Source organism: Botrytis fragariae (assembly GCF_013461495.1).
Source record: "Botrytis fragariae strain BVB16 chromosome Unknown tig00000012, whole genome shotgun sequence".
NCBI lineage: Eukaryota > Fungi > Ascomycota > Leotiomycetes > Helotiales > Sclerotiniaceae > Botrytis > Botrytis fragariae.
In genome coordinates this window covers 2,631,737-2,657,481 of record NW_023500989.1, presented here as the reverse complement: position 1 = coordinate 2,657,481, position 25,745 = coordinate 2,631,737, and the positions used below count along the sequence as shown (strand labels likewise).

The 25,745-nt window shown below is 42.9% G+C and overlaps 8 protein-coding genes across 8 annotated transcripts; 3 read left to right on the top strand and 5 right to left on the bottom strand.

The window, feature by feature from the left end:
- Window positions 1-1,690: 1,690 nt before the first annotated feature.
- Bfra_003033 (putative extracellular endo alpha-l- protein) lies at window positions 1,691-2,939 on the bottom strand (the record flags this gene model as incomplete). Its single annotated transcript, XM_037333445.1, has 4 exons — window positions 1,691-1,823; window positions 1,934-2,287; window positions 2,356-2,567; window positions 2,679-2,939. 4 exons carry the CDS (start codon window positions 2,937-2,939, stop codon window positions 1,691-1,693), a joined length of 960 nt encoding a protein of 319 aa, XP_037195573.1.
- Window positions 2,940-6,695: 3,756 nt separating this feature from the next.
- On the bottom strand, window positions 6,696-7,748 carry Bfra_003032 (putative enoyl- hydratase isomerase protein; the record flags this gene model as incomplete). The annotated part of the gene is made up of 2 exons (XM_037333444.1): window positions 6,696-7,290; window positions 7,366-7,748. 2 exons carry the CDS (start codon window positions 7,746-7,748, stop codon window positions 6,696-6,698), a joined length of 978 nt encoding a protein of 325 aa, XP_037195572.1.
- A 357-nt stretch (window positions 7,749-8,105) lies between these two features.
- On the top strand, window positions 8,106-8,825 carry Bfra_003031 (putative ankyrin-like protein; the record flags this gene model as incomplete). The annotated part of the gene is made up of 3 exons (XM_037333443.1): window positions 8,106-8,279; window positions 8,435-8,575; window positions 8,659-8,825. 3 exons carry the CDS (start codon window positions 8,106-8,108, stop codon window positions 8,788-8,790), a joined length of 447 nt encoding a protein of 148 aa, XP_037195571.1. The 3' UTR covers window positions 8,791-8,825.
- A 318-nt stretch (window positions 8,826-9,143) lies between these two features.
- Window positions 9,144-9,683, bottom strand: Bfra_003030 (uncharacterized protein; the record flags this gene model as incomplete). Its single annotated transcript, XM_037333442.1, has 2 exons — window positions 9,144-9,382; window positions 9,449-9,683. 2 exons carry the CDS (start codon window positions 9,681-9,683, stop codon window positions 9,144-9,146), a joined length of 474 nt encoding a protein of 157 aa, XP_037195570.1.
- Window positions 9,684-10,346: 663 nt separating this feature from the next.
- On the bottom strand, window positions 10,347-16,256 carry Bfra_003029 (putative negative regulator of mitosis protein; the record flags this gene model as incomplete). Its single annotated transcript, XM_037333441.1, has 3 exons — window positions 10,347-12,785; window positions 12,831-13,291; window positions 13,346-16,256. 3 exons carry the CDS (start codon window positions 16,254-16,256, stop codon window positions 10,347-10,349), a joined length of 5,811 nt encoding a protein of 1,936 aa, XP_037195569.1.
- Window positions 16,257-17,313: 1,057 nt separating this feature from the next.
- On the bottom strand, window positions 17,314-18,292 carry Bfra_003028ia (putative short-chain dehydrogenase reductase family protein; the record flags this gene model as incomplete). Its single annotated transcript, XM_037333440.1, has 3 exons — window positions 17,314-17,519; window positions 17,654-17,808; window positions 17,919-18,292. The coding sequence occupies 3 exons, from the start codon at window positions 18,290-18,292 to the stop codon at window positions 17,314-17,316; spliced, it is 735 nt and encodes a 244-aa protein (XP_037195568.1).
- Window positions 18,293-18,935: 643 nt separating this feature from the next.
- Window positions 18,936-20,514, top strand: Bfra_003027 (putative c6 transcription factor protein; the record flags this gene model as incomplete). Its single annotated transcript, XM_037333439.1, has 2 exons — window positions 18,936-18,995; window positions 19,048-20,514. The coding sequence occupies 2 exons, from the start codon at window positions 18,936-18,938 to the stop codon at window positions 20,512-20,514; spliced, it is 1,527 nt and encodes a 508-aa protein (XP_037195567.1).
- A 945-nt stretch (window positions 20,515-21,459) lies between these two features.
- Window positions 21,460-23,199, top strand: Bfra_003026 (putative para-nitrobenzyl esterase protein; the record flags this gene model as incomplete). The annotated part of the gene is made up of 4 exons (XM_037333438.1): window positions 21,460-21,715; window positions 21,765-22,016; window positions 22,081-22,766; window positions 22,828-23,199. 4 exons carry the CDS (start codon window positions 21,460-21,462, stop codon window positions 23,197-23,199), a joined length of 1,566 nt encoding a protein of 521 aa, XP_037195566.1.
- Between the last annotated feature and the right edge of the window lie 2,546 nt (window positions 23,200-25,745).

Sequence of the window (25,745 nt, the reverse complement as noted above, 5' to 3'; positions counted from 1 at the left end):
TCGGAAGGTGATCAAGTGGGTTGAAAATCAATGATGTGTATGATGAATGGATGAATGGATGGGATTCGTCAATTCGATGCGGTGGGTTGTTAGGTGCCGATGGCATGAATAGTGTGGATGGCATAGTATACAACAATTAGTCTAATCGTCGCAATTTCGACAGAGCGATACAACTCTTACAGCAGACTATTGTGGAAATGTTACATGAGACAATCAATAGTCTGTCTTATATTATAGACGTGCGCCCTCACAGTCCTTGGGTGTAATTACTTGATTTTGATTTTGATTTTCACTACGTAAGGAGTAATTCGTCATTATAGAAATTTGGGTATACTCAAAATAGACCTTTGAGCTATTGAAATGGCTATACCATTTTGAAAGGTTTAATCGGCGAAAAAATAAAATAGAAATACATGACTCGTATCCGATTCTTATATAGAAAACGATTCAAGACAGAGTCATGGTGTATAATAAAATATTTAACATCTAATACGTGGAAATGAAGAATTAGAAGTGAGATGGATGGATGGATGGATGGATGGATGGATGGATGGATGGATGGATGGATTTATTGATAGGGGGCTGAGTTAATGTGGGCTTGTGATTTTCATCTGGGGTTTGTGATTTTATGGGGAGGGAGAGGAGGGAGAGGAGGGAGAGGAGGGAGAGGAGGGAGAGGAGGGAGAGGAGGGAGAGGAGGGAGAGGAGGGAGAGGAGGGAGAGGAGGAGGAGGGGATTGTTAAGAGAGATTGGAAGGTGAGGAGAAGAAAGATATTGGAGTCTGAGTTTGGATATGGTGTTGGGGTAGGCACGACGGGAGAAGAGTTATAGGATGTTATAGATAGTGGGTGATGAGGATAGTTTATTTTGAAGTGGAGTTTCGTTAAAAAAAGAATTGTTGATGTCGATGCCGATGCTTCTGTTCTTATGTTTGGGTAGTGATATCGCATTCAATACTGGATGGAATGGGATGAGATGGGTTAAATTGTGATTTCAAGTGGTGGTGATTCTGTTCTTGAGTGCTAAGTATGTGGAATGTGTGATTTTTTGTAGGAGCTGCTTGGGTGTGTAGATGTTGCAGTGTAATGGTAACGAGATATATGTTAATTATGGGGCTTAAAAGCATTTTTCGTTGGGTTAACTTATACTGATCTTTCATATCAGGCTTGATTATATCTGGAATAGCAGTGATCTTTTCAATTAATGGCTTGCTTGTTGTTTGAAATGGTGTTTTTGATAGGGAATGTTCGATGAATTAGAATTTCTCGCCTGTCGGAACAATATCCCAATTTCCTGTGATTGATTTGGGGGCAAGTTCACCTCGATTTGTCCATCATACATTATCGGTTCATTTCTTTCGAAATAAAAAGTATATGAAATCCTCATCCTCGTTAGTGACAGTACAGCACATAGACTCATCTATATTGATTAACACTAAAGTTAATAGAAATGGAAATGAAAAACACAAGCGCCAATCAAGTAATTTTACTCGTAAAAATACCAAAAAATACCCTATATACAAAGAAGTATGTATGTACAATGAATCTCCAAGCAAACCATAAAAGTATATACAAAAATTCTTTTCCTAACCTCCCTTTTTCGCGAATTCCACCGGTAACAACGTTTCGATCCCCGATCCAAATATGAGGGTAATCATATCGTATGAGAACGAGAGGAAAGCGGAGACGATTTAAACAGAAGGCCATCCGTTGGTGAAGGTAAGATAGTTATATCCGAACAGATAATCTGCATCTGCGATACCTACTGTTGGATTGGCGTAGTGGTAGTAGAGGAGTGGTCCGGAGGATGAGAGATAGACACCCCTAATTTATAGTTAGCATATGCATGTATCCACTTGCTAAGCATCTTTGATATATGTAAAAATCACTCCAAAAATACTCCCAGAGAAAAGAAGCCAAAGAAAATAACTTACTGTCCACCTGGTCCATAAACATTTCCATGACTAGCCAACAAAGTTGTTCCACCACCAGCCGACAAGGCCTTCCCACTCTGATCCACGAAATTTCCAGTCGCAGTTGTGCTTCTTCCCATGATGATTTTATATTCTGCGCCTTGGGCAGGCTTGGAGGTATCGTAGCCGCAGCAAATTCCAGATGAGATGAGGAGGTAGTAGTATCCGGAATAATAGAACATGTAAGAACCTTCTTCGGAATGGGTGCCGGTAGAATTATAGGCGAGGTTGTAGGAGGCAGAACCGCCGGCTTTGGTGGGAGTTGAGGCCATGGCTACTTGGTAGATGTCGTCCCAGAAAGAGCCGAAGTTGAGACTGTGGGTGGGGGTTAGTTTGTGTGGGAGTTAGGGATTGAGAGTGAAAGAATGAAAGGGGAGACAAACTAATAGGTACTGCCGACCAAGATGAGATTAGGGTCAATGGCATTGTAAAGTTTGCCAGATGAGGAGGCAACACCAGTAGCACCATGATCGGTCCATGATCCTACTTCCATAGTGGTGGAGGTTGCAACTCCAATCGCTGAGTTTTGGGTACCGAAAGTCGAAACAGCATAGTACATGTAGTAAGTTGAGCCGATGAGATGAACATCAGGTGCCTATATTGTGATTAGTATGTTACTCTATATCTTTGTCTTCATTCTTCAACTGCATGATAAATAGATAGAGAGAACAACATGAATTGAAGAAGTGAAGGGAGGGAAGCATACCCAAAGATCACTATTTCCAGTCAAATCAATACTACTTTTACTCAAAGCATCACCAACATAACTCCAAGGACCAGCTAATGCAGTAGCTTTCCAAATACCAATACCATTTCCGGTATTGAACTTGAACCAAGTTCCATCACTTGAACGTTGGATCAAAGCAGGATCATGAGCGTAGCAATTACCAGAACAAGCACCTGGATTTGCATATGCAGCAACGAGACTGAGAAGCCCTAAAATCGGGAGGAGGATCCGAGAAAACATGATGAGATAGGATGATGATGGTGGAGAGATGAGATGAAACAGTTTGCGAGGGAGATCTGTAGCTTATATGTAGTACAGAAATACTGAGGTACTTCTCATCCCGTGCCACTCCTTTATTTTTCTTAGTTGCTTGCTTGCCTGTCAGATAGACTACTCTGTCGAGAAAATGTTACTAGAGGGTCATCTCTATGTACTTAATATCGAACTAATCAATAGCCGTCCCACTCTTAGGGATTCTCATGTATTACTTTCCTTGCCAGAATATTCCAATAATACAAGAAATAAGATATCTCATTACATACACTCACACAGCCGCCACATCTATTCATTCATTCGAATCAATATTATGTCAAATAAGTGCCCGAACTTCCGAACGTCCTAAGCTTTTGACTGGTGGATCCCATATGCATCTTGAAAATCGATTTGTATCAGAATATCTTCCCCAGTGCTGATCCACCTGGCACGCGGCCCTAGTAGCCTCTCCTTGCCCTGTGCCTGACAACCCTAATTAGAAACTGACCCCAAATATCCAGAATGTGAAAAGCGCACCAGTTAAGTTTACGAAAATAGGACCCGGAGAAACTTCTCTTGGCAAGTTGAAAGCCGACATGTGTAGATGAAAATTCATCTCGGCATCGAGGTATTTATTCTTCTGCCGTACCTTTGGTGCGTTTCTAAGTCCTTCCCGTGAAAGTAGTCGCATAAATTTCATCACTCCTGCATCTTGCGGGGTTCACGTGGTGTATTCTCTTTTAGCCGACCACTGGAGTTCGAACATCAGATTATCTAGCACTTGCTATTATGTTATCATTCCCATCCCGTCTGATCCGTTCCATTGTTTCGATTCAAGACAATTGGTGGATTCCATCTTCACAGTATCACGTTGTCCCATTATTCACCCAAATGGAACATGGAGAAATGAACCCTGTTGCTTGTAGCGAGTTTTCAACTAGGTACGCAATGGTAAGGTCACCTTGTGAATTCCATTGGGCCCTGTAAATGCCGATGAGGTGGAACTTCAAACCCCGGGAAGAACGCTATGTACCCACAACAAGGAACTTGTAATTTCTGATGCATGTAGACTTGTCCGAATGAGGGTGGATAATACGATAACACGTGAATTTTCTCTTCGAGTCTTCGAGTTAGGACAACAAAGAGCGCGGATTTCATCTCCTTAATTTCGTAAAGCTCGATACGAGTTGCAGGAATTCCGTTTCGGGTATAGATTCGAATTGATCACTCGGGAATAGGAGATTTTTTATTGGTCCACTTACGTTTATTTGTTTGTCTACTCCACTGTCTTCAACAAACATTTCCTCTTTTCGAAATGGACTATGGTGAACTTGGTAAGCTTAGAGGGGAAATGCAAAAATGGGGGTGCGGTATAATTGGAGCGAAAGCATGCTTCCGTTCCTGCAACGTTCGAGTAAGTGGCGCATGGACTCTTCTTGGCTGTTGGTTATGTCTTGATCCGCTTGACTAACGAATAATCGTTCGTTTGATCTAGAATACACACTAACTGACATGGCGGCCCGGCCCTGAGTTAGAGTTAGACGTTGATTTTAAACTTCACTTTTACTCTATGTGAAGTTTGGAATAGACTAGTGAACTATAGTAGGATTAGTTCCAAACATTATAGAAGAAAGTTTGGAATTGGAAGCGCACGAATGAAAAGAGTGGTCTAGAATCAAAATTCTGGTAAGTATTCTGGTCTCCCATTCATGTACATTGACTGGTACTATTTTCTTGTTCTGCATGACAGAATTCAGATGCCTGGAGTGGAGTTGGGTACTTATGTATATGTTCGTACGTCAAATAAGCAATTTTACGTTATTTTCTCTATTTTTCACGTCAAGATTCTGCGATGTCAGCTGTAACCATAAGCATCAGTTGTCCTCTTTACTTTCTTTACTTTGCTGTCAGTCTTCAAGTTGTCGAACCCTTTCGAATTCTTCTATAGTTCTCAAGTCTCGCCTTTAGCTTTAACCCACGCGGCCCCGTATTCGGATCATACGTAGTCCAGATAGCCGTAGACCATGCATTGTATATCCGATGGATATAGGTATCGACTTATATCAGCATGGATGGGTATAAAGATGATCAGGGCTATCTTTTTTAATATAAGGATGTTGTGATTTTTAAGACTACTTCGATGTTTTATCATGCTTGGAGTCCTGGGATGCTTTCCCTGAATAACATACCATAATAATCTCTTTAGCTTTTTCAAAAATGTCCCGATGAGTTAACTTACTTCGATTTCACTTCGGACTTGGACATCTATGGTGATAAAATAATAGATAATTGATCGGTCTACATGATAGGTGTATTACAACGCAGGTGAAAGTGTTGATCTAGATGGTCCATTGTTTCCATATCCTCACGGCTCGTATCTCCTTCACTCCTCTCTCGATGTTTCTTGCTCTTCCTGATCTCTCGGGAACCCGATATTGTATATCGATAATTAGCGAAAGGCTCTGGGGTACCTTCATCTACAGCAATATCCTAATAAGCACCTAACCCAACACCTAACCCATCAACGATACCGTCCTCTTTCATCTCTTTCAAATTCGCCATTACTCTTACATACCCCTTCCAAGAAATCTCTGTATCACTCCCCTTTCCATCTATCTCATGGTACCTCGTTCCTCAACTTCTGTTCCTCAACCTCTGTTCAACATCTCTTGTTCAACATCAAAATACAATCTAATCAGAGCTACCATCAACGAAGTCCCCATCGTTCTTAATCTTAGATGTAGACTAGTTTATTCATTGTTCAGTTTGGAATGAGAGTTAAAGGACATAGAGATAGGTATGTTTTCTGTCTTCTTCTATGTATATTGTTTGACATCCATATTTCCGTTTCCTTTTCATCTTCTGTCTCTTCCCCTCTACCAATATTCTTCGATCCCTCTCTCCCTTCCCTATGATATCCTCTCCTCTCCCTTTCTCTTCTTCCTCTCCCCATAACCTTACTGACCTACTCTTTCCCCCAACAGTTTCTTCATCACGTTCCACTAATAGAATTCAACTTTGCAACATCTTCAACTCCAACGCCAGCACCAAGTACATCCATATACATACGACACAACTTATTATACCACTTGTTAAGTGATGAAATTTAAGAGTGGTAAGACTCCCACCCAGCCCTGAGACTTTGTAGACACAGAAGCAACTTTTCCTGGAGCTAGTGTTGGGTACTTCAAAGAAATTAATAAAAAAAAGAGAGGAAAAGAAGGATGAAGATAGGAGATGAAAAAGATAAGTTCAATGAGTGAGACGAATAAAATGATAGAAACGGAAGGGTGACTGGTCTTACAACGATGATGTAGAATCCGAATGCTGGGACAATTTTCATCAAGCTAACAAACTTTGCGAAAGGGGGTATCGACATGATGGGTTCTCTAGGTTAGAGATGATTTTCAGTAAGAAAAGAAAAGAATGAACAGATAAGCGTGTGTGGCATCGGATCTAATCTCGATGCACGAAACATATTTAAATAATTTAAGATGCAATAATGTCCGTAGCAGGTACCCCTTCATTTTCCTGATATAATCAATTTGTAACCGAGACGCCTAAGACGCAAAGAGCTTCCAGTCTGCCTTCACATCTCGTGATGATATTCATTTTCATCTATCCTCCCTGTCTTTTGTGGCTGGTTTCAACTTCATCTTAGCCTTCCTATTTACCATGACTCCGCTCGATGAATGTCAAATTTGATCCCTCACAAATTTCGGTCCATGTCAATCAATGAGCCACTCATCTCCCCTTAAAAACGGGCTTTCTCTTCTCTCTGAAAGCAGCCAAAGCCTCGTCTCTATCTTCTGTTCCTACAACCCTTCCATACATATCATTTTCAACATCTTCCCTCGCCCACCCCACAGCTTTCAACGCACTCCTTATTGCCACCGGACCTCCTTCACAGATAGTCCCCGCCAGATGAACTGCCTCTCTCAAAACTGCTTCTTTAGCCCTCTTCATTATATCACCCTTCTCTTTTCCTTCTCCCTCCCCCTCCCCTTCATTCTCCTTAACCTCAACCAATCGATCCGCAATTCCTAGAAAATACGCTTCCGGACCACTTACTCTCCTCCCTGTCAATATCAAATCCCGCGCCCTTCCGATCCCTATCAAAGCTGGAAGTCGGTGTGTTCCACCCGCGCCGGGTATTATACCAAGTCTCGTTTCTGGCAATCCAACGACGGCTGTGGAAGCAAGAACACGCATATGTGTACAAAGAGCCAATTCGAGACCGCCACCAAGAGCAACCGAAGAAATCGCCGAGATGGTTGGAATTGGAAGTGCAGAAAGTTTGGTGAATGTTGAGCGGAGATTATGGAGGAATGTTTGAGTCCTGTTGATGTTTATTGATGATTAGTCTTCATATTTTCTTGCGACTCGACAGCCAGAGAAACGAATAAGAACATACATCTCAGGCGTAAAAGTAGCCCTCTCTTTTAAATCTGCCCCCGCACAAAATACCCCGTCAACCTCACTAGTAATGATCAAAGCTCTCGTTGGTCCATCTTCTCCCTGCGGCCTAACCTTCCTTATCTCATTTCCATCTGCGTCATATTCCGCCGCAATGTCATCAACATGCGCGCGCAGTTCCTGTAGCAATTGGATACTAATAGCATTACGAGCTTCGGGGCGACATAATGATAGAACACGGATGGTACCGTTGGAATGCGGGGTCGGGATTTGGAAGGAGGAGATGAACTGTGGTCGACCTGATTTGGCAGTAGAGTAAAGTCGTGGAGTGATGAGTTTTGGGAGCGAGGATTTGAGGGGCACTCGAAGCAATGGTCGCATTTTTAAGATTGTGGATTGAGGAAATTGAAGTGAGGATATTGATATCAATATAATGCGGAGAGAACCTCGGGAAGCTTTGTATGTTGCGGATATCAGCGGGTACTAGCGGACGGATTCATGGAGTTATTGTACAGGGAAGGTACACCCAAAATTTAACGATGTCATCACCATTGAATCGCTAATCAAATCCACAAGACCAATCCAGAACCAAGATTAATAATCTTCAGCCCCGAATCTTACTGTATCAAAACCACAGATACATATATTTTACATATAAACTCGGCATCCAATATCTAATACTTGGATTATCATTGATCTTCCTTCCTCGAAATAATACTTCTCAACTGTCGTCCAAAGATGTCGGATCCAAACCCTTCAAACGGTGCAACGGTCGCCTCACTCCCACCCGCAGCCATAGCTCTAGCAACCAGGATGTACGACGCAGCTCGAAATGGGGATATTGAGATTCTCGAACAAGCTTTACCTCGAGGACTACCGGCTAATATGACAAATGAGAAGGGCGATAGTCTCGTAAGTTTTAAGTTTTTACTAAAAATCGTTAATTGTGTTGTCATCTTCGGCGCTTTTGTTTACCCCTCATCACGTGCCATCCCTCCTTTCACATGATTTGAGTTTCGATACTATAACCTTTAATTCGATGGACGTTCTCTGATATGGGAAAATAGATAATGTTAGCTGCCTACCACGGTCATGCACCACTCGTTCGACTTCTTCTTCAGCATGGCGCGAATCCCAATTCATTAAATGACCGAGGACAATCTCCTCTAGCAGGTGCTGTCTTCAAGGGAGAATCTGAAGTTATCGAGGTATGAAGATCTCTTTTATTTTCTTGTCAAACTTTCTCGAATCTCGGATCCTTTTTTCTTCTTAGATATTTAATGATTAATAGGCACTACTCGAAGGCAACGCAGATCCAGAGCATGGTTCTCCAAGCGCAATGAGAGCCGTAGAATTATTTAAGCAAGAAGAGAAATGGTTAAAGAAGTTTGAGGAGGCGCCCGGCAGAGGAAAGGCTATTTAGAGAATGCGAATAGGGTATGGTGTTTAGGTTCAGACGATAATCGGGTCTCGAGGGGTATTGGGTCTTCTAGGATATGTATACTATTGGACGTTGAATCTGCAGTACGTCTCCGTATGGTCATAATAATCAATTGCTGCGAATCATTTGCGATCTATTTTGGGTTCTTATTCCTAAGAAAAAAGAGACAAGGCCCCTTCTGTGAACAATCCTACGAAACAAAATCAACACCATGTAAAACCCAAAACATCGTTGTCGCCCGATCAGCATTTCCAATCTTCCCACCATTCTCCCACCCTATCCTCTCCTCCCTTATTCTCCATTTCCCTCCTTCTCCATCCCCTTCCATTCCCACACTAATTAGGTACAACATCCAACCCATACCCCTCCGCCGGCAACGCCGTACTGCACTGTCCCCAAACCTGCACACTGACCGGACTAACCGTCAGCGGCCCACACGTATTCTGCGTCTGTGTAAAACTTCCCGAGTACCCCGTGATTGCACAATATCCCGTTCCTTCCGCGACTATCTTTGCGATCTTAAGGGGGTTATCAATGACGTAGTTATTTCCATCCACAGGGAAAGTTTGATGAACTAGAAAAGGGGTTAGTTGTGAGGTGAGGGGGAAAGAAGCAGACAAAGAGAACAGGGGATACATACAAGAATCACCATTCCTAGCATAGAAAGTAAGAACAACATCCCCCGCGCTCGGATAATCATTTCGTGAGATATGAGGAACAGTAGTATTCAAACCACTTCGTTGAACATGCGCAGTAGTAGTATTCAAACCCCTCCTTGACAGAAAAGCATCACCCTCAGTAAAATGATCAATCGGTGCCGCAAAGACACACGAAACCATCAATGCCACGAAAGTAATGAGAGTTAAGGTATTCATCTTTTCCACTCAAATTATTAATTAAGCAAAGATGGAATAAATTATTGAGAGAGAAATAAGAAATCGATAGTTTTTCCAATTTATATACTTGAGAATGAAATCAAGTTTGGTTATCACTTCAACATCAGGTGCCTATTTGAGTTTTATATCCCATCTAAACCCCCCCCAAGACTTTCATAACCCGTATCGAACCGGTCCCTTTTTGAATATACAGCATGAATCAATAAAAGAAAAATTTGCACCCCAAAAATTGACAAGGTCACTCATGGTCGCCATGAGGTCTTATTGCTGAAAGCAGAATGTTAAATCGTCAAATAGCAAATATGATGTAAGCGGCAAAGGGGGGGACTTTTGACAGACCTTGCGACGGGTTACTTTGCAGGTCATTGAAATTTTCATCGATGTTGGCATTTTAGATTGAGCAATTGGATAAGAAATGACAAGAATTGCAAGGCAAAAATAGATAGTGAAAACAAACTTATTTTTTGTCTTCGTATTGATATATCTAAAACCACAAAGATAGTATTTTTACACTCCTCTCTATAAGTCACACCTGTAATGACGCCAAACTTTTGACTTTATTTTTCAACACCATGTTAAGCCAGTCCCATTCATCATAACACATTAATTCATTCGATTATTCTTACTGCGAAATGAAATCATCTATTCCATCTCACCAACCCAGACCCTTGCTCTTAGCCTCTGCACCACCTCCTTCCTAATCCACCTCATCTCCCTTCCCTCCTCCATAGCTTTATCTGCCCATTCAAATAACAACCTCAATCCTAATAATCTATCCTTGTTCCCACTATCCAACGTCGCATGTTCAAGAATCAATCTAGAATCCACAGATGTTTGTTCTGCGCCTGCATGAATATCCCTTGGCCCACCATGATCGGGCGGCAATACCAGCGCCCTCTCCGCTTTAGTAAGTGTTGAGAAAGCAGGGAGTTCAAAAAGCCATTGAAGAGATTGATTGGCTGTTTGATCAGCTTCGTCTAAGGCTTGAAGAGTAGCTTTAAAGGCGTTGGTGCTAGCGTCGTGAGCTGGGCGTTTGCGAACGTATAGAATTTGAGTTGATTTGAATGCTTCCACATGGGCTTTATTGCTCTCCAGATCCAGAACGACATTCCAGTATTCAGGGCTGCATGTTCGGACCGTTTTAATTTGGTTGAGTTCCGGGATAAGACAAGGTGTGTGGCGTTCCTCCTCTTTCCCATCACGAAGTGTAATTTGAAGAGGTATTGGAACAGGTTGATCAGTGTCAATATCTCTTGTAATGAGACATCTAGGTTCCGCGGCTAGAACCCAGAAGTGACGGAAAGCTTGTAAGTGAGATTTGTTATCCTGAACAGTTGATGGAAATATTGGATAGAATGCCACAAGTAATGCGGCAATTGCTTTATCTGAAGTTCCGAAAGTGAAAGTACCACCACCTAAGAATAATGCACCAATGGCCAGATGAGCTGCAAGATGACTACCATATGGTGTTTCACTATCATCACGACCGTGCATTGAACGAAGTCTACGAAAAACAGCAATATCTCCGGTGCCCGCCATGACAGTAGCTACGCCAAGGGCCACCAAGTCTTGACAATTGCGAACGGTATTTCTTGCTAACTTTTTATCAAATGAGTCTGCTTCGATTTGACAAATTCGTCTAAATTCGTCTAAATAGTGCAACAGTATATCTCTTGCGGTCAAATTTGCAGAGCCAGCAAACCTCAAAGCGATGCTGAAACAGAGCCCAGTTAGTATATCGTAAAATGGAAGGTCTGCTGATGTCAAAGTTCTGATCCATTGCAACGAACTTCGACTCTTGTAAGGAGCAGGTAAGCTCTTTTTGATCCATTTGTGTGAAGGCTCTATCTTACTCCACATTATTAAGTGTCGTGCAAGTGTTCGAAGTAGGAAAGCGTCTGGTCGAACGTAATCGAATTGGAGAACAGAATCTGGCACGTCTACCTTGCGAGCCAACACCTGATTCTCCGACTTCATATAAATAAGAGCAATGGAAATTATTGCCGCAGCCGTGGACTTGTCCAAGATGTGTACAAGGTCAACTTTTTTGCTTCCGGCAGCCAATGCAATGAGTCTCTCTGTAAGTCGCATATCGTGAAGTCCTTTCAGATCAGAGCCCTTGCCGAGATTGATAAAACCAAGGGCAAACCCTGCCGCAAGTCGATAGCCTTCGTTTCTCAAAGGCTCCTCATCAACCTCTTGATCAATATGCTCCATCTCAGATACCATAATCTCACTCATCCGACGATGTTGGGTGTTACAATATAACAAACCAATACCCATGATACCCGTAGTCTGTGTAAGTGGCGAAAGGTTCAACTCGGCTGCTCCAGGTGGGAGCATTCTTGTCACATGGACTGAGAGTAGCCGTGTAATTAATGAATCCATAGTCCCAATATAGGATGCCGCCAATCCTAAAAGTAGTCCAATCGATGTCATTGTATGCTTTGGTGTCAGGTATCTAAAAGCAACCCATTTTGCTACCGATTTAAGATGGCCATTGAGACCAAGTGCTAGTAAGAAACCGGCATGACGATTGCTCAGATCTTGTTGTGGCTTGTTGTAAAGAATCCATGAAGTATCAATACCTTTTGCATCTCGAGAAATGCTAAGACCGGCAGATACGCCTGCGTGGAAGAATGCCCAACAGACCTTTTCTTCGGTGAATGCGTTCTTATCAACACCTATGGTATTATTGTTTGGCTTCATGACACAGCTTAGATTGAAACCCCCAATAGCAAATCTTTGGGTCAAAAGAGGAATGCGAGCACTGTAATATAGTAATCCTTTTCCAGATGGTATGGCCAAAGTGCGATAAGCCAGCATTTGAGCGTGCTCTTTTTGAGCTTCTAACAATTCTGATTCTGTCCAATCAGGTGATGATTTGACACGAGCAATTGTAGATCGGAAAGTGTTTAGGATATTAGATGCTTCATTAACTCTTCTGTCATCTTTGAAGATGGCTCGAGTAATAGCTTGACGGTCTACTTCAGCGGATCCATCGAACGCTCCAGTTGTTTCAATCTCCGTTGTGGATGCGCAGATGGCATGAACGTCCAAACTTGATTCATGTGAAGGTGGCTATAGATGTTAGCTTTTGTTGATATAATAGAACTCTTGACTCACCAAAAGAGAGGGCTGGAAGTTTCGAGCCGAACGGCCGGGCGTCAACAGCATGGTAACATCTTCACGACCAACCAGTGCAAGCAGTTCTCGACTCCATGTTGTTGGAGGTTCACTTTGACATTCAACGATTGCTTCTTGAAGAGGGGCAAGTATAGCCTCTGGCAAGGTCTCAAGAAAAAGGCTGTCTACTCCAGAAGCAGACAGTGCTTCCACAAGTTCTACAGGAGACCATCCATCCTGCATGCTTGAAAAGAATTGAGCAAGTTGCAGAGTTCTCGGTGTTGAGCTACGCCATCGCTCAAGATCTCTGATACCTCTGGTGGGAATGGCAGATCTAAGTGTCACTATATCTTGAAGTGTTAAAAAGGGCATCAACCTTCGACCAAGAAAACAATCCTGTATCCATGTGTAAATCGATGGACAATCAAACGGCTCAGCAATTTGATTTGCGAGAACAAGATCTACAAAAATGGTGAGCGGTTTCCAACCCTCACATACAGAGTATAGAAGCTTACCGATATCATAAGGTGCATCTACTAAAGAGGCTTCTTCAGTCTCATAAAAATCTATCCAGCTTTCCCACCTGAGCCATCGGACAATTTGAGTTAGTACCGGTGTTAGAGTAGATACGCCAGTACTAAACGAATCGGCTGTCATCGTGTTGAGCTTTCTCTCCTCGCGCAATAAATGTAGGGCGGTGAGAACATCAATCAGAGCAGCTTGACGAAGCTCAAGAGATTTGTTAGTTGCCGTCGGTAGATAGCCTGTGACCGCTTCCTGGCCTAATTTTGAGTAAAAAAACGTTTGTGCAAGAGTCACATGCCTTTTGGTAAAGGTTTCCTTGTCCTTGGTTGTCAATAGAAGGCCTTCCGTTCCAGAGGAAGGGAAGACTCCGGAATCCTCTTGTTCATCCAGGAGCCATTTCCATCCACCACTGTTAAGCCAAGGCGGCATGGGGTTTCCATATGGAGCCAATTGACTGAGCATAGTCTCATAGCAACTCACATCCACTTGCGCGCCACTGCTAGATCGTAATAATGCTGCGCGTGATTTTCTTGTTGCATGAGCCTTCTTCTGAGGCTGCTTGGCTGCGCTAAAGCTAATAACCATTGAGAATAGAACAATGAGTAGAGACGTCCATTCCGCATCTGCAGTTTCAACTGATTCAAGCTCAAGCCACCTCATAGCATTCCACCATGTAACAAGCATTCCTTCGCCCCCACTTGCACCCGGTAGAACTTTAGTGCACACCTCAAGAATTTTAGCCACGTAAGGACTGCGTGGCTGCATGAGTATTTGCAGCTGATGCATTTTGCCTTCATCATCCACCAAATCGACCAAGCCTCGAGGTTTTGGGTTACGCAGCCCCTTCAAAGCACGGGGACCTTGACTCAGAACTCTCTTGAAGCTTCCCTCCCTCTTTTCACGTGGATGTTGGTTATGACTCAAGTTTCGAATATTGTGTATGACGAAATTCGCAGGCAGAGTCACCTTCATGAGAATACTCCATGGGGCTTGTAAACTTAATTCTCCAAAACCATCATCTGTTTCAGTCAAAACCAGAATCCGAGATATATCGCCGTCATCGAATTTGCAAGCGTCGATCACACCTGGAGCTCTCATAACTTCCTTCAAGTTGACTAATGTTATTTCCTTCTCCGCATTTGAAGAAACCTCATTGTCATTGTAGTTAGCTCTTCTATGAACTTTGGTGTTAAGAGTCATTACAAGAAGCTTTTTCTCGTCTGAATCCAAGATACATATGACTATTGAATTTCCCTGATGATCATCTGCCGCAGACGGTGGTGCAGGTAGTATAAAGATCTTACATTGACTCTTTGCTGGTATATGTTGGCTAGAAAAGCGAAGGTTACTATGCTCGGCGGATACACTACAAACTTTGGTAAGGATGATTTCCTGTCTAAGAGCGTCAAATTCGTCATCATCAAGGCCCATATCATTGAAGCCGCCAAAATCACCCCCAGCACGAAGTTGATCCAGAAGTTCGTCGACTGGTGCTTCAAGAAAACTGTTGACGCTCTGGCTCAATTGACTGGGCTGCGAGAAAGTCTGCCCATTTAATCCAATGCTCGTTCTAGTATGCTGGCTTCCCAAAGAATCGCGAAGTCGACCCGCATTGTGCTGATGACCAGTTGCTAGCTCAGAGAAAGCATTTCTCTCGTGTGAAGCTGATAGATCTGCTCTCGCCAACATTGAGCTTACACGTCGGGAGCTTCTCCTAGGCATAATGCCACCTTCATAATCGGGATCAAGCGTGGAGGCAAAATCGATTTTTTTGTCTTTTTTCGCATCTTCAGACCATGCAGGGGTTTTCTTGAATCCAGGAGTGACTCCACCAAAGCTTTCTCGCATCGTCTGTTGACTATTTCCTATGGGTGTTGTAGCTCCTGTTCCACCCGGCATGAATGAGCTTCGTCGGCGCGACGCTGCACCACTCGGAACTCGAGATTTGCCGTTTGGTATTGTTTCTTGTCCAACATAAGTCAGCTTCCACACAGTATACATACTAGTCTCGCGATTAAGGGTGATGGCTAGTACAAGAGGATTTTCTGAGTCTTTGGCAGAAAATTCGTTCGGTCGAGATACATGAAGAATCTCTTCCGAAGGGTCCAGTGTTGATATTTTGCCAGAACTTCTACGTTTTACTTGGCCATCAGACAAGCCTGGCTGAGCAACAACCAAACCCATTTCCGACAATGGATCGGACAAGGAAAATAGTCGTGGCCAGTTTGCATCACTTTGAATAGAAGGAGGTTCCCACAAATCTCCCAAAGTAGACATTTGAGTTGGCATCTGCATAGGAGCACCCAAGTCCGCAGTGGAAAAGGTGGACTGGATTGAACTTGTCGCAGACCATGGTTGGGGCTGAGACGAGACAAAGGAGTTGGGTGGTACTCGTGGAAACTTTATAGATGCTGCAACGTTAGTTTCTGAACGTAACTTTCGCTGTATAATGAGACCGATAGGTGCTGCAGTGGCAGACTCGACTTCAAATGGCAAATGTATAACATGGCTGGTTCCAGAGAGAAAGTAAACATGCGCCTGCGTCTTCAAGAACACTACAATTGCCTTTTCCTTTGTGTTCGAGCCTTTCTTATGTGTCTTTGGTGTTCCATTCTTGGATGGCAGTGGTCCCACGCTGGGAAATGAAGTCAACAATGCCTGTGTAATTGGTTCTTTCTCGAGATCAAAATTGTAGCTTTTTCGAAAAACCCCTCCCCGAGACCAAATTACACATCTTGGTGTAACTAATAGTTCGTCGTCGAGTTCTGAGCCTGTATCATAGTCGCAAACATTATACCAGTCGTAAGAACCACTAGATGCATCTGCAGTCAGGTATCCTTCTTTAATAGCATATTGAAGTCCTGTAGGTTGATGTAGACCTAGAGAATTGACCAAGGCCATATTTTGGAAATACTGTGAAAAATCATGAACGCATACAATCTGCCATTATTTTCCCAAGTTTGTTCGTCGCACTCTACCTTTATATATCTCGGATTTTTACAATAATTGCCTCTCCTTCATCCTTTGAGTACTTTCCAAAAAGCGCGTCGTGAATGTAGAAGGCGGGAATAAGAACAAGGCTGCATCGAAGGTTGTGATCAGCCAGTGCACGGACCGTACGAGGCTACAGCATCAACTCCCCGCAATCAATCTTGAGATTGGTTGTTTACAGTATGAGAATGCCTAGGTAGTTCAAGACAACAGTTCACTTCGTCGCTCATCACTGGGTCAAAATCTATCATGGTGAGAAGAGACTCAACAACGTCTTACCACTTCGGATACTACTACTTTTTCAACTGGCTTTTGATTGATTAGTCGCTTGGCTTTTTGTGAGTGAGATAGTTGGTCTTGTCTTACAGATGGAATTGTAGCTCTTATGAATATCACTCTATTAGGAGGTAATCATGACAGCTTGATCACAATATTTGATGCCGAAAACAATCTCGAGAAACTACTTAGACCTGAGTTTTTTTGTCTACCGCGTCCTATTACTGGTCAAGCACGCACAAGGGGAAAGTTCCTGTATCTACTATGTTGCATCATCTATAAGCTAGTTATTGCTTACGATACATCTCTTATATTGATATCTAGTCTATTAGAATTTCTCAAACTAGTAAATATTCATGTTTTGGGATTGGACCATCTTGTACTCTTAGTCTTTGCTCTCATTCATGATTCAAATTTGAGTCTTTGACCTCGTTCGTTATTATAAGCGCTCGATGGGAAACCATTTCATTTGTGTTTCTGTTTCAAATATAATAATCCTCGGTTGATGTAGAAATCCTATGTTTGTGTATTGGTCAATCGATTATATTTCCCTAATACCGAAGTTCGTTAATACATTATTGCGAAGACAGCGTTCCGATTTTCAGCCCCTCACTGTATACCCATGAGTCACCCTCCATTTACTGGGTTACGACACATCTTTGCTCCTTCTCCAGTTTCCAGATATCTAAGCCTAATGACTTCTGATCAACTTCGCTAATATCTCAAACAACTCCCGTCTCTTGGTAGCAATATCCAAGATGCTACCAGCAGAAGCTAAATCTCCGATGAGAATGGTGTCTTCACCGCTGCATAGACCGGTGTATGCTTTGGCTGTAAATTCGCCGGTGGGCATACCTAGGTTACGACCGTGGGGTCCCATATAGTCGTGGAGTTCGGCTGGCGTGAGTGTTAGTTCGGATGGGATGGGCAACAAAGAAGCAACGGGCGGGAATGAGATGAGAGTATTGAAGTAGGTGATGGAACAATGGAGGCAAGATGGCGGAGACAGAATAGGAAGGTGAGCATGAAACCTACTTTGAACCATAGGAGGGATAACTCGATGACCTTTACTGACGTGTCCCGAAGGTCATCCCTCAAGCAAAGAATGAATGCGCTGAGAGCTGCCTTGGAAGCAGAGTAACCTGCTAGAGTTGCGGCTGGCACCATGCTCAGGTTTGTAGTTGTGCTTTTATCTCGTTAGCTAATGTTCGTTTCCCAAATTGGAAGTGACATAGAATCTGTGACGAGGTAACGAACTAGATGAAGCTGGTTTCCTGCTTTTTCTCTAAAAAATACGGAAGAAAAGCATGAGTTAATACCACAAAGCTGGTAAAGTTCACGTGCATCTCATGGTTGAAGCCCTTGATATCGACACTTTCAGGCTTAGAAAAATCATGTTTGCGTTGATATCCTGCATTGAGGAAGACGCAATCGATATCAGGAGAGCTCTCAATCACGTCAGCTGCAAATAGAGAGGCTTTCTCAGTATCACCGATATCGAAAGAGATGGATTTCGCTTTATCGCCATGCTTGGCTACAAACTCATCAAGTCGATCCTTGCGACGACCGACGACGGTGACTTTACATTCTTGAACGAGACGTTCAGCCATTGCAAGACCGATTCCAGATGTAGCCCCGATGAGGAGAACGTGCTTATAAGGGAATGTCATTTCGAAGGCTTGATAGCTTTGATAATACGGAATAATGTATGAGTGATAAGTGGAATGTTGTGATAATTTGAGATATTGAGAAGTGACAATGGCTTTCATAACAACTTTATAGGATTTACACCAAGGAGTTAATAATCTTAAGTCCTCCGAATGTCATGGATCGGACTTTGAGATGGATCAGACATGAGCGCCATCAGAGCTCTCCTTGAATTCAAAGGCATGATGTCTGTACCGCTCTCCGTCTCTAGCTAAGAGAATGGATTGAAGGCGAAGTTCACAGCCAATACTTTTGATGAGTTTCATTGGACAAAGGTTTAGCGTCGAAATGTATCCTAGAATAGGTAAGGCTTGGAATGTTTGTGGATCAGTCTCACGAGTGGAACTAGTAACTCTTCCAAAATTCTCCATCCGTTGGCTTGTTGAAGTCGAAGAAAATCCAGCAGTCTTCTTACAAAGAGAGAAAAATCACCAAATTCAATTCCAAGTCTAACCAACCAGTTAATCAGTCAACTGGTCTAAGTTTGGGTAATTATCTACAGTACGACTTATTCGCTTAATTTGATAGAATCACACGTGCCAAATTATCCATCGCGGCAATATCAAATTCCGAGTTTCGTTTGATTCTCGGTGTGGAATCATCATTATGTCCTTTCGTGGAAAACCATCTAAGGCTTGTGAAAGATGTAGAGCTCGGAGACTCAAGGTATTTCAAAACGCGATCTTTTTAAATAAATCACGATTGACATTCGTTGCAGTGTGACCTTGCGCCCGTGACTTGTGGCTCATGCATGAGAGCCTGGGTGATTTGCACTGGATATCGGGATACCGAAAAGCTGCGCATCAAAGATGAAACCGACAGCCTACATCAGAAAGCGACGGCTGTGCGTCAGCGTATTAATGAAACCAATGGCGGAGGAGATTCGCTGGTGATGAAGTTAGGAGCTGCCAATACCGAACCACGTTATCTTCCGTTGGCACTCGACGTTCAGGCGAAAGAGTTGTTCTTCGACCATTATATTCTTGCAGGTCAAATTAACGGATCAGGGGCTTGGGATTTCCTGAAACCATATCATCAATCGGAGAAAGCACCTGTATGTTTGCAGTTAACAATAGATGCCGCCAGTTTAGCATATCTTTCACACCAGTTTGGCTCGCAAAAAGCGCGTTTAATTGCTTTGGAGAGGTACACATGCGCTCTTGGCGTCATGAGTAAAGTTCTAGAATCACCTGAAACATCAAAGGAAATGACGACACTATTCACAACTCTACTTTTGGATTTGTTCGAAAAGCTCTCAACTACTCAACCTTTTGGAAGCCGAGGGTGGAGTAGTCACCTACGAGGTGCTCTCGCTATATCCGAAAAATGTGGAGACCAATTTACTACATCAAGTGCTGCAATGCGTGCTTTCACACGATTGAGCACAAATTTGCTCATTACCTCTCTCGCAGCGGGTACTGCTCTTCCGAGTGGCTTCTTTCGCCTTCGAGAATACATGGAGAAAAGTCCTTCAATTGATGTTCCTAGGAACCCCAAATGGCAATTGTCGAAGATAATGGCACAATATGTCAATCTGCAAAGCAATATTCAGAATGGAAAACGCGCCACGGAAAGCTCTCTTCGAGAAGCAAGAGAATTGGATTCCATCCTCAAGAATTTCTCTGACCGCGATGTAAGAATCAAACAAATATTCAGGGCTCTACCCTCTAGGATGGTCTATGGAAACGTCTACTATTCATACCCCGATAGACATTCAACCCAGACGTGGAATGTTGTGAGACTGGCTCACATTTTAGTGGTGAACTTTCTCGTGTCAAACGCCACCACTGAGATGGAGCGTTCGCAGTATCTTACCAAAGTAAATGAGATTGCGTCTAACATTTGTGCTTCTGTTCCACAATATCTCGATTGTATAGGTGCTGTAAGGTCGCTGGGACAAATGGACTTACTGCATCCAATTGTTACATCGAATAATTCATGCACTTCACACACACCTTCGCACAGATTGGCCTGCTATACACTTATATTCCCACTTTACGTAGCCGGATTTGTCAGAGATTCTGACCTCAATGTATGGAGATGGGCTACCGAAAAATTGCATTATATCGGCAGCCATTTTGGTATTCGAAATGCCGAACTTGTTGCTCAAATTCTCGAGAAAAGAAGCGAGAACGATCCGTGGAAAGTGTATACCATGCTTGGTAGCTATGCGTTCGGTGCTTGAAAGAAACTTGAAATGTCTAGTCTTCTGGATGCCTTGGTCAAAGCTCCTCTTTCATTAAAAGCGGCAGCTCGGCACTCAATTGGCTCTTTGAAGCGATTCCTACCCCATTCATAATGTTCACCCTACCCCAGACGGAGACTTTGCTTCAATAAGACATAAATCCGATGCATTTATCCGCTGAAGATTTTATCCTTGTGGTTTATCTCAGCTTTCACGTTACTGCAGTCCTGCCTTCAATCGTAGCCATACGTATCTCGCAAAGGCGAGGGTTTGCGGATTTCAAAGCATATCACCATCCCCGAGGGCCACGCTCTGGATCCTTGTCTGAAGAAACATGAGATGAAAGTTTGTTCTTTCCCTTTTATAAGGCGCAGAAACGGAAAACCAGAATCCATTTTTTCACCTCTTAATATGTTCATTTGATCATCTATTCTCACTCCACTTGATCAATAAATTTGGAATATTTTAACACCTCGGCATTTTTCATAGATTTGATGAGAAGTCTAATGAAATCTCTACTACCATCAAGAAGTTCTAAAAAACGGTCAAATCTGGCAAAATTACATTGACAGACAAATTTTATCCCGGTTTTACGCTATTGCCATGATTACTTGTCATTTAAAGTAGTCAATGCCGCCACATAACATTATACCTCGGAGTTCAACTTGGTGGAAGAGTTGCGATTGGCGACTCTACCAACGTTACCTCGATAATCTCGACTTGGAGAATGTCCCGAGGAATTGCAGATGTTTGCAAATGATGCGAATGTAATGTAAAAGATTGCGAAATGGTGCTAACCAACGCGCCATGAATGACACTGTTGACATGGTAAAAGAAGTATAAAGTCACAATGTTCGATTCCAAAATGATGAGATTATCGAAAGCTTCATCTTCTCGACTCATTCTTTCTAGACAATCCAGAGATTTAAAGCAAAGTTTTTCATCATGATTACGACTGGCTTTCTTCTGGCTCTAGTCGGCTTTGTTGGGGCTCTCAATTCAATCGCCATTGTTCCTCAAGGCGTCATCAACGGCATTCTTTCCCCCGTCCCAGGAGTCACTTTGCCTGTTGCCAAATTTCTCGGTATACCTTTTGCAAGACCACCTCAACGCTTTAGCCCACCTGTTATACCAGGCTCATTCGCAGGCAATTCATACAACGCAACACAGCTTCAACCAGCATGTATCCAGCAATTCAACTGTACGTGATATCATCTTATCTTCAACAGAGCTTTCCTGACCACCTGCAGATCCAGATGCTGCTCGTGCCTTCACCCTAACTCTCTTCAATAACCCACCACCTGTGTCAGAAAGTGAAGATTGTCTATATCTCAATGTATATGCTCCATCTGCAGCTACTCCCGCTTCATTACTTCCGGTGATGGTATGGATTTATGGTGGTGCTTTGCAGTTTGGCTCAGCGTCATCTCAATACTATGATGGTAGTAATATTGCTGGAAAGCAAAATTTGATTGTTGTAACTTTCAACTACCGAACTAATGGTGAATCTGCTCTGGTGCTCTTCAAAACTGACATTATGATCTAGCAATGGCTAATCAGACACAGTTTTTGGCTTTCCAAATTCTCCGGAATTGCCCAACATAGGACAGAACTTAGGACTTCTTGATCAACGACTAGCACTGGCTTGGATCAGAGCCAATATCTTAGCATTTGGTGGAGATCCTCTTAAAGTAACGATATTCGGCGAATCCGCCGGTGCACTCTCTGTGGATGCTCTAGTCACCAGTTATTCAATTTTTCCACCATTTCGCGCAGCAATCATGCAATCTGGGCAAGACAGTGTTCGGACCCTAACGGCTACACCCGGACTTGGCACTGTTTCTGGAACCTCATCTTGGAATGCCCTCGCTGCTGGCCTCGGTTGTTCCAAAACCGGTAGCGTGCTTGCTTGCCTACGAGCTGCCGATGCACTCACCATTAAATCTTACATTGAGCACGCGGGACTATCGTTCCAGCCAATTGTAGATAACTTGACTCGTGTTTCAAACCCGCAACTCAGGAGAGCAAATCGCCAAATAGCAAATGTACCGGTACTTATCGGCTCAAATGCTCAGGAGGGTTCTGCTTTCGTTTATGGACAAAGCAATATTACGGCAGCTTTACAAACACTATTTTCGGGCAACGCCACACTGCAGGCTGAAGTTTTTGCTACGTATCCTGTCGGCCAAAATGGATTGAACACACCAGCTGCTGTTGTCGAACAAATTTATACCGATATAATATTCCAATGTGTACGTTCAGCCCAATTCCCTCTTCCTTTCCAAAAACCTCTAACTAAACCTCACCCCACAGCCTGGTGCTATTGTCGCAAACTTAAGCTCCGCCGCCGGTTACCCTACCTTCCGCTATTACTACAATGCAACCTTTGCAAACATCCAACCAGTCCCAGGTCTCGGCGCTTATCACTCCTCAGAAATTCCTCTCGTCTTTGGTAACTTTCCCGCAAACTCTACCGCAGCCGAAATAAGCCTAAGTGCCTTGATCCAAAAGTCATGGGCCGATTTCGCCAAAAATCCTCAAGCGGGTCCAGGGTGGAATAAACTGAATATCAATGAAGGTTTTAATCAGGTTGCTCTGTTCAATGTTAATGGGGTGGGAAGTGTGAATGGAGGAGCACTGGACAAGCGGTGTGCTGTTTTCAAATTCGATTTGGGAGGGTTCTAGGGAGATAGATGCATTACATAATTCTATCAATTTTCTGGACCTGGAATTTATTGCTATCATGTATTGTCGTGTGTTCTCACGATATGTATTACACTATACCAGTGGCTTGGTTCGCAATTAGCTCCGAGAAGATTGCGTACACCTTGCACATACATGCATATGTATACAGCACAGGTAAGACAGAAAATGTTGATACACCGTAAGTCAAGTATCCTAAATAGGAGATTATTAACCTCTAGTTTCTTCTCCAGTAGTGGGGTTGTGGTGGGCATAATAGCTTATCTACTGGTCCAGTAATATTGGGTCTGAATTTGACATACAGAAAAACATCAATTGTTTGCGTCTAGACTTTGGGGTGAGATTGGTGACACATCAGATTGCTGACTCAAAATTATATACGTCGCGTCGAATTATATACTTGCACGAAACAATTCTACATACATCCATGAAAATGCAGCTTCCATTGCGCACAACTTCGTTGAAATGTCTCTCGCGTGTAACTGTTGTTTCATAGGTACGTAAACAGCCGTTAGAAGAACACGAGAGGGACTCGAACGACTGGGGAAATCCGGACCCTGACTTAGATCTATTTCGTATCCCATTATGATGTCTCATAGTACTTTTCGTCTCACAATCGGTAAGTGGGATAATAATTTTCCGATGCTGATGCTGATGCGATATTCATGCACAGCGTGACACGTGTGTGTGGTCTTAAGGTTTTTTCTCACCATAATCAATGCAAGCTTATCCCCGCAACTTCATTCGATTTCATTAAAGTACTTAGAATGTATCCTTATTGTTCCCATAAAATGTCAGCCTTGCTGACTTCGTGTAAGACTACCTTGCAATATCTACCTACCTATCAACTGAACAATTACGCAAAGAAACTCAGACTGATAGTGTTCACAAGGGTTTACAAGAGGCGTATATTGGCTTTACACAGCCATCTCATCTCAGCAGCTTACCGTAGATTTATTGACATCAACATCGTTCCGAGTATTGTTCCGAATAGAACGGAGCATTAATCACGAGCTGGCGGTGGAGTGAGTCAAGATGAAACATGGAGTCGCGGGATATATTGCATGAATGTCAGCTCAGGCACAAGGCATACACCCTTGATATTCAAGACTTGGAAACTCCGATCTTGATTCTTGTGCGACGTGTGATGTTTATCTGAAGAATGTTTAGATGAAGGGCGCTTGGTAGTGGGATATTTCATGCCTTGACTGATGTCTTGTTTGGCAGCTGAATAGAAACTCCGAATCAGCGAGAGCTAAAGGAAGAGTCAGACGAACTGCATTAACAGACAAATTGGGGCATGGATTGACATATTGGTTCCCGTCAGTAAAAGTAGCGAAAGCCCGAAATCCTCAGTGGGAGGGTAAAGGCTTGCAGAAGCGCCAGCTGGAACCAAGGGCGTGGATCTTAGGCTTGCAGTTTCCACGATTGACACGATCGAGCGAATGATTAGTGGCGGTGAATATTTCTATTTGGGGACTTGATGGCTGTTTGTTCCTGGAACTGAATCGTTGCATGTTGATATGCTATATGAAATGGCATGATACATCGTTCTGCTGTACTTGCTGGGATCTTTCGATGCTATTTTCTGCTTATTCTAGAACTTTTTGAATGAGAAGTCTATGTTTGTTAGTACATAGAAGAGCTCCGGTCATATTATGCTTATAGAATGGCGCTAGTTTTCGCAACTTTATTTCGATAGCCTGTCGACGCAGCGTGCTGTTCTTGGGCTGGGGTTTACTAAATGAAAGACGGTATAATGACGCGGGAATGATTTATACTTTCAAGGTATCAGCATTGCTTTAGCACAGAACTATATTTGCTCAGACATAGCAAGACTTCAAAGAATCGATCATCGATCAATAATGAAGTTTGTGACTGTCCTGAATCGACTTCTCAGCTTATGGAAATCTTAAAGACCGGAATTAACATTCATGAGAGGCCTTTGAACGTTAGAAACCCGACAGATGCATGCTTATAATTGACATTATCTAGACGAGCGATCAAAGCTGACTCCTGTTTTCTTAAGCCGAAATTACATCAAAAAAAACGTAATGTAGAACTAGAGCCGCGATAAAATGCATGGATATTGAGCATTAATCTATCAAACTTTCTTGTATAGGAAATATTGGGAAGACTAGACATGCACTGCCAGCGGATATTTCGTTCGGGGGATTCGCCACAATCCGGGGGTAAATGCTGTGCATAATGCATGCAGATTTATCAAGCATATACGGGTCACATAGCCGAATGCTACATTGCAGACGGCGAACACGAGAATATTTCAATACTTGATTTAATTGCACAAATACATAAAAATAACTCCAGGTAAACAGAGGAAAACATGTAACATCGTCCAGCTCGTATCGTGGTGTGACTTGACACAATTCCATCTTTGAATAGAAAATAGCTCTGGAATCAAATCGCGCCGCACCCCAATTTCTTCGGATCAAAAACTCCAGAAGAAATGGTCAGAACATAACGAACAAAGAAATGTAGAAGAACAAAACCATAAAAATCCTCTAAGA